Below are 8248 nucleotides of genomic sequence, written 5' to 3'. Positions count from 1 at the left end.
ACCTGTCACAAAGGCAATTATGCAGCGGAATTTTTACTAAGTTTTTCGCCCTTGTGCGGCCTGTTTTGCGCACCAAAACAGTCAGCCAACTCCGAGGTTCACTTCTCACAAAGAAATAAACAAACAACTCAACAAAACTTGCCCAGACCCACAATAATAAATCAAACATTCAGCAAAGATAAACACACACCAGATTACGGGCTAATGCCCAACTTTGTATTATATTCACTCACAAATATCAATTACAAAGAGGCTATAAATTATTAAGGCTGCACACAAAATGACTCTCACTTGTGGGGGATATTTTTCTATCCGAAAATCTAACTAGATCCTAACTCCCAACAAAACGTCTTGTGCAGCTCATGACATATTTATAGCCCTAAGAATAACAATAAGAAACTTGGAGACGGAGAAAGCTCTTGGCTAGGTCTTGGCTGAAAAAGTCATCCAAGACTTGGCCTTCCGAAATTATAGGGACTTTGACCGGGCCTTCCCGAAATACTCGGTCTCGGCCCGGACTTTGACCGGGCCTTCCCGAAATACTCGGTCTCGGCCAAGACTTCTTCCATCTTTGACTTAACGCTGCGCCTTTCTTCGGTCGCCCAGAGGATCGGGACATTATCGGTCCACCACTGGCCCAAGGCCCAATCTCTGGTCGAGGCCTGACCCATGCACAATGATCTGGCCCATGCTGAAACGCTTCGGTCCACGGTCATCGGTCCTCCTCGGTCGGATGCTTCCTTCTCCACACTTTTCCCACCTTCTGCGCGCACATTCAATGCGCCGGCTGTTGTTACTCTTTCGGCCCTAGGTCACACGCACGCGACCCCACTTCGGCCTCCACTCGGTCCTGGCCTTCCGCAATCCGGCCCACGACCTACATTTTGCCAACACCTCTCTCGGTCCTGGCATTCCACACTCGTGCCACGACAAACGCATGCTAACATCAATCTCTCGGTCCTGGTACTCAACCCTTCGGTCCGGCAAACGCATGATAACATCATTCTCTCGGTCCTGGTTCTCAACCCTTCGGTCCGGCAAACGCATGCTAACATCATTCTCTCGGTCCTGGTCCTCAACCCTTCGGTCCGACAGCAACTTTGATTACTTAGCATTCTGGGGCCAGTGCCGAACGCCCTCGACACTCTTCTCGGCCCCTCTCGGTCCTGGCCAACACACAGCCAAGACAACTCGGCTGAAACCCTACACCTCAGTCGCCCGCACACGACTTCGTCTCGGCACGCTTCTTCTCGGTCCTGGCGCTTCACACAAGTGCCAGACCCTAGGTTTCCTCATCTCCGGTACCCTGCCGCACACCCGCGACTCTTTTTGGGTACCTCACGGTCCTGGCCATCCGCAATCCAGCCCGGACCGAGGCCAGCATGTTACGGTTGTAACAGTAGGTATATTTTCTTTATTTATATGTATTGGGTACGATCGAATTAACTAAATAATTAAAATAATAATAATAATAGGTAATAAAAGTATTGAATTTTTATATATAAATAAATTTAATTTTAATGTATATTATAAATTCATAATATTAGTTATCTATATATATTATAATTTTGGACACCAAATCAATTTCTCTATTGCAAAATCCCAAAAAAGAATTTACATTCTTACCAAAATGTAAAATATCTACTACATTTATAATCATTCCAATTAGTTCCCTACTAGTTTCTAAATTAGAATGAATTAAATTAGTCAGTTAATGGGTTATTTTTAGAAATGCAATTTAAAACTTGGGTCCTATTACTTAAAATAATTTCAAAAGGAAATCTGATATATAAAAACACACTACACAAGAATAAATCCAATGAATCAGTTTTACATGATCAACTGCCAAAAGTAGAATGAAAAAAAATATATATATATATGTAATTTGTATAAAGACAATCACTATCTTTTTTCTTTTTCTTTTTTTGTTCCAAATTTATAGCCAGAAAAGCTCACCATATTGAGTAATGTAAACACTTTTTTTTGGTTCTTTTTTTTTGTTTTTTATGATAATATTTCCGAGTTAGCGACCAGTCTTGGGACGTTTCATGCCACTAGTATTAAACGGGGAAACACTGCCAGCACTCGGACCAGGACTGTCTTCTCTGAAATTGGAGTTCAACAAAGCTAGCTCGCGCAATTGCTGTCTTTTGATATAATCCTCCGATTCGTCCTGTCAAACAAACAATAATAAATGTATTTGTATTGTATAGCCAACCAAAAATCAATTGTAATAATCAAATACCAACCACAGGTTTCAGCAATTCTTCAATAATTTCTTGTGCCTGTCTTAGCCTGATATCAATCACATTCGCAGGTAAATCTGCTTCTATTAAGATGTGCAGAGGCTCGTTAAGATGCTCGTATCCGGGCCTTCCCCTCAACTTCTCTTCCTATAACAATAGTAATAATATTCAAACAAAAAAACGAGAAATTCATTCAAACCATATAGTAAAAAAAAGATCATTAACCTTGTCAGGATCCTTGATTGAGCCTCGTCCTCTAATGTAAACCCGACACCCTGTTGTAACTTCCACCCTTTTAAGGGAATTGCCTCTAGGACCCAAGAGTCTCCCCACAAAGTTGAACTAAATCCAAAGCAAAATTCGAAAACAATTACAGTTGTTAAATAGGCTGGCTGTTATTTCATTGAATATACATACATGATACAACTACTTACAGTTGGAAAAGTATCAACAGGAATTTCTAAACGCAAAATCCTCTTCACAGTGTATGAACTAGGACTTGCCGGTGCCCCTCCTTGCCAGTCCATTGTCATTCCACTCACTCTCTGCAATGTCAATTATAATGCGAAAACATGTTAAGTTCTCTAGATCTGAGTCTCATATTCGAAAACCAACCAACCATCAATGACAGATAGATAGATAGATAGATAAATACATCAGGTCTAATCTACATATATATATATATATATATACCTCTTGTGGAAGGCCTGCGCCATTCCAGGCACCTATTGAGGTCCTTCCAACACTTGACATGATGTTTGAAGAGGCCATGGGACTTGGGCTTCTATGACGTAATCTGTCAAGTTCACCAAAACCTTGATTTGGTAACATTCCTGAAACTCCTAAAATCTCTGAAGAAAAAGAAAGAAGACATTGCAATAAGGCTTTTACAGTCCAGTGATCACTGATCAGGAACACAACAACAAATCAAGCACATGAATTAAATTTGGTTAGCCCAAAAACAAACCTATTGCCATCCGTCATATTGTATATTACAGACAACAAGTAAAAACTAGATCTATTATAAAAAGTAAAAACAATACAATTAATCAAAACTCCAAATAAAATAAAATAAAACCCAGATCGAAAACAACCCCAATTAAGGACAGAAACCCAGTTGGCAGAAGGAAACCTTGATTCAAGAGTCTGCTGCAAATCGGTAGAACTTGCATAAAAGGTGCAATCTTTTGATGCTCAGCCAAAAGCTCAGTCAAATACTGGTTACTGCAATAGATTCAATAGAATAATAAGAAGAAGAAATCAGAAGAAATAGCGATCAAGAAAGAAAGAAAGATACATACTTTTCCACATCTGGGGTAGTTCTAATCTGCGGAGAAGCAGCCCTTGCAGGAGAGAAATTGGAGTTATAGAGACCCGACATCACTCCGCCGCCAAAGTATCAATGGCGGAGGAAGAACAAGAAGATGGTGCTTGCTTGTAGAAGAATAGAGAAAGAGAAAAAGGTGGAAAAAGGAGAAGGGTTTTGAGTGAATATAAGAAGGAGGTAGAAAGAAGAGCTTGAAAAGTCACTGGAATTTAGCTGAAAGGAGAATAGGAATAAGAATAGGAATCCACTATTATGTTTAGATAAAAGACAACTGTAGATTTACAGATAGAGAGAAAAGAGGAATCGATGAGGGAGGGCCAGATACGAACAACAGTGAAGGCGAGGAGGCCTTTTTAGCAGAAAGTAGACCAGACCAGACCAGAGAGAAGAGAGAGATTCCTTTTCCCCTTAATTTGTGTGTTGTGTGTGTATTCGGTTGGTCTTCACAATGACAGAGAGGAATTATTAACGGTGGCAGATAGATTGAGAGAGATAGATCCCCCAACACTATTCAACTCTGTTTGGACGGTCTTATAATTTATACTTTATAGCATTATACAACAAACCCATCACTATTTTTATCTCAAGAAAACCGTATAAACGGCGTGGACAAATATTAATTCATTAGTTTTTTTCTTATTTTTATGTTTGTTTGATTTTATTTTATTTTTTCATTTCATAAGTTGTTTTTATTTAAACGGGAAATTTGACTAAATGACCTTAAAGACGAGGTATTTGACTTTTTTACCCCTTTATAATAAAAAGTGTTGGTGACACTTTTATATTTTTTTTACGAAATTGCCCTTGTCGCGAGACGCACCCGACAATCGCGAAACGAAAAAAAAAATTGAAAAAACAAATCGTCTCGTGAATGTCGGTTGCGTCTCGTGAATGTCGGTTGCGTCTCGCGATTGAGGACGTCTCGCGATATGGACAATTTCGTCAAAAAAAATATAAAAGTATCACCAGCGTTTTTTTATGAGGAGTGTCAAAAAGTCAAATAGCCTAATCTTTAAGGCCATTTAGTCAAATTTCTCATTTAAACGGTCTATTTTTTTATAATAGTTTGATTCACAACAATGGTCGGTTAAAAGGGGAATTTGATTAAATAGCCTTAAAGACGGGGTATTTGACTTTTTGACCCCTTATAATAAAAAGTGTTGGTGACATTTTTATATTTTTTTGACGAAGTTGTTCCTGTTGCGAGACACACCTGGCATTCGCGAGACGCAACCGCCATTTGCGAGACGCACGCGGCAATCGCGAGACGAGAAAAAAAATTGAAAAAAAAAAACCGTCTCGCAACATGGAAAATTTCGTAAAAAAAAATATAAAAGTGTCACAAACGTTTTTTTTTATGAGGGGTCAAAAAGTCAAATAGCCTAATCTTTAAGGCATTTAGTCAATAAAAATATAATATTTTTATTCTCAATAAAAGCGTTTTAAATGAATCAAAAGATTATTATTTTTGTCATTCTAATTCTTTTTATAATATAACTTAATTTCAGTTTGAGAACAAGATTAAAAATTTTGAAACTTGTGCAACACATCCAACTATAGAACCAATTCTTGTTCTACCCAACTTTCAAACATTTTTTCCTAAACTATCCGTTTTCATTCACTTTCTTAAACTATCCACTTTTCTTTCTCTAAATTATTAATTATTCTTTTAATTACACATCTTTCACATTAATCTACTAATTACTTTATTTTATAAATATAAATATATATAATTAAATTAATAATACATGTATTAAATAAAATATATTACATTAATATTAAAATAACACATATATATATATAAATATAACATATAATTAAAATTAAACATTATAAATTAAACAATTTAAATAAATATTATACACTAAAATAAAATATATTACATAAACTTTTAATATTATATATTAAAATAACACATATATTACATAAATATTAAAATAAAACACATATTTTATTTTTACTTAATTTTATAAATATAATATAAATAATTAATAATAAACATTGTAAGTTAAATAATTTAAATAAATATTATAAACTAAAATAAAATATTATACACTAAATAAAATACACTACATAAAATTTTAATATTATATATTAAAATAAAATATATTATATTATATAAATATTAAAATAATACATATATTACATAAATATTAAAATAAGACTTATATTTTACGTATAAAATATTATAAATATTTTAAAATTTATATAATTTAATTTATTTTAAGGTTTTTTAAATTGATTACTTTTATAAATATTTTAACTTTTAGTTAATTTATTTTAAAGTTTTATTTTATTTATTTTATTTTATATATTTTATTTTAGTTTATAATATTTATTTTAATTATTTAATTTAGTATATTTAGTTTCAATTATATATATTATATTTATAGAATTAAGTACAAATAAAATAGATGTATTATTTTAATATTTATGTAATATATGTTATTTTAATATTTATATAATATAATATATTTTATTTTAATATATAATATTAAAAGTATATGTAATATATTTTATTTTAGTTTATAATATTATTTTAAATGATTTAATTTATAATGGTTTATTTTTAATTATATATTATATTTATAAAATTAAGTAAAAATAATATATATATATATATATTATTTTAATATTAATGTAATATATTTTATTTGATATATGTATTATTAATTTTAATTATATATATTTATATTTATAAAATAGAGTAATTAGTGGATTAGTGTGGAAGATGTATAATTAAAAGGACAATTAATGATTTAGAAATAGGATTGTGGGTAATTTGGGAAAGTGAATGGAAAGATGGGTAGTTTGAAAAATGTTGTTTAAAAGTGGGTAGAACAGGAATTGGTTCTTCAACCATATAAGGTTATTTTCAACTTTTAATCTCATTCTTACACTCACAATACAATACACAGTAAATATCACATCAAATAATAATTCATTTTTAATCTAAAAACTTATTTTCAAACTTAAAAAAAATATTTTTTTAATATTTTTATTATACTTACTATTTTTTAATATTTTCAATACTATTTATATATTTATAAATTTTACAAATTAAACTTCAACATTTTTTTATTTAATTAAAAGAAATTATAATAAAATTAATTATAGATTAATAATTTATATATATTAAAAATCAAATTAAACATCATTACATAAACAAAAATTACAATAAATCGAACAAGAAAATTACATCAAAACAAACATAACTAAAAATTTAAAAAGTACTATGTACACATAAAATAAACGATATATCAATTCTCGGAATTGGTGTACTCCTCCCACAGATGATCAATTAATGCATTACGAAGTGCAATGTAAGCTTTTTTATCTCTTATTTTTTCGTACTCATATATGAAATCTTGAAATCGACTATTTTCATTTTGAAATCTTTATCAATTAATGTAACTTAAAATGTCTTTTATTTTTAATTTATAGTTTGTAATGTTATTTTCTTACTTTGTATTTTATTTTAATGTATTTTAAAAAAAAAGTTATTTTGTTAATTATTATAAATTTAGGATACATACAAATATATATAAGAAAATAATAATTAATATATATAAATTAATATATAAAAATATTATATAAAAAATAAAATAAATTATAAAAATAAGATTAATATATAAATAAATTATATAATAACTTTAAACTCTGGTAAATATTAAAATACAAGAAGGACAATAGGGGTGATTCATTCTTTTCTTTTTGTCATTGTTATGGATAAGGCCTGGCCTAAGGGCAATGCAACCAATGCACTTGTATAGGGTCCTCATTTTTTAGGGGTTCAAAAAATTTTCAATTTTTTAGTATATAATATTATTATATTTATTATTAATTATATATTATAAAATATTTTTATCATTCCTTTATATTTATTTCCTTATAAGACGTTAATTTTTTATCTCCATATTATATATAATAATATATTTTTTCTCTCTCCATATTATATTATAATATATATTACTTATTTCCCTCTCTATTATATATAATATAATAATTTTCTCTCTATATTATATCTAATATAATAATTTTTTTCTCTATATAGTTTTGATTCAGTTTATTCACGCCAATTTATTCAGCTTATTCTCAGGTACATTTGATATAATTTTAGTTTATTTAATCGTAAGCTTGGGTATGTTTGATTCAACTTATAGCGCTCAGCTTATTTTTTTTATATTTATAATATTATTTAATAATTAATATTATATATATAATGTTATATATATATTAATTTAATTTTAAATATTAATAAATGATTTAAATTAAAAAATAATATATATTTTCAAATAAATTATATTAATATATTATTTTTTATAAGTTTTTTTTAATATATAATTTTAAATATTAATAAATGACTTAAATTAAAAAAATAAAATATTCTAAAATAAATGATATGAATAAAAATAATAATTTATTATTATTATATATATTTTTCACATTTCCACACTCTACCTCCTATCTAATCTTTTTCTTTTTCATTTATTTTTGAGTTCTCTCACTCTATTCGTATTATCAATTCCTTTCAATTGTAATTGGATACTTTAGATAATTAAGGCTAGTTTAATTTCTAAAATTATAATTATAAATAAAAAAAGTTATAATGTATTTATATTTTATATTTTGCTTAATTATTTTATATATTAAGATACATATATTATAAATAATA

General features: G+C 29.4%; 1 protein-coding gene across 1 annotated transcript; it reads right to left on the bottom strand.

The window, feature by feature from the left end:
* Positions 1-1767: 1767 nt before the first annotated feature.
* LOC124934268 (KH domain-containing protein At2g38610-like) lies at positions 1768-3991 on the bottom strand. Its single transcript, XM_047474769.1, has 7 exons — positions 3548-3991; positions 3379-3470; positions 2940-3097; positions 2681-2791; positions 2472-2588; positions 2250-2393; positions 1768-2173 (listed from the first exon to the last, which is right to left on the bottom strand). The coding sequence occupies exons 1-7, from the start codon at positions 3625-3627 to the stop codon at positions 2024-2026; spliced, it is 852 nt and encodes a 283-aa protein (XP_047330725.1). The 5' UTR covers positions 3628-3991; the 3' UTR covers positions 1768-2023.
* Between the last annotated feature and the right edge of the window lie 4257 nt (positions 3992-8248).

This window comes from Impatiens glandulifera, chromosome 4 (assembly GCF_907164915.1).
Source record: "Impatiens glandulifera chromosome 4, dImpGla2.1, whole genome shotgun sequence".
In the NCBI taxonomy this organism is placed as follows: domain Eukaryota; kingdom Viridiplantae; phylum Streptophyta; class Magnoliopsida; order Ericales; family Balsaminaceae; genus Impatiens; species Impatiens glandulifera.
The sequence above is the reverse complement of the archived record's forward strand: the minus strand, read 5'-3'. Positions and strand labels throughout refer to the sequence as shown.

What these genes read in the sequence shown, in the direction of transcription:
- LOC124934268 (XM_047474769.1), bottom strand. Translation starts at nt 3,627, where the DNA reads ATGTCGGGTCTCTATAACTCCAATTTCTCTCCTGCAAGGGCTGCTTCT. An exon ending in CAATCAAGGATCCTGACAAG is followed by an intron (nt 2,394 to 2,471) that starts GTTAATGATCTT and finishes CTATTGTTATAG; the next exon opens with GAAGAGAAGTTGAGGGGAAG. An exon ending in AAGAATTGCTGAAACCTGTG is followed by an intron (nt 2,174 to 2,249) that starts GTTGGTATTTGA and finishes TTTGTTTGACAG; the next exon opens with GACGAATCGGAGGATTATAT.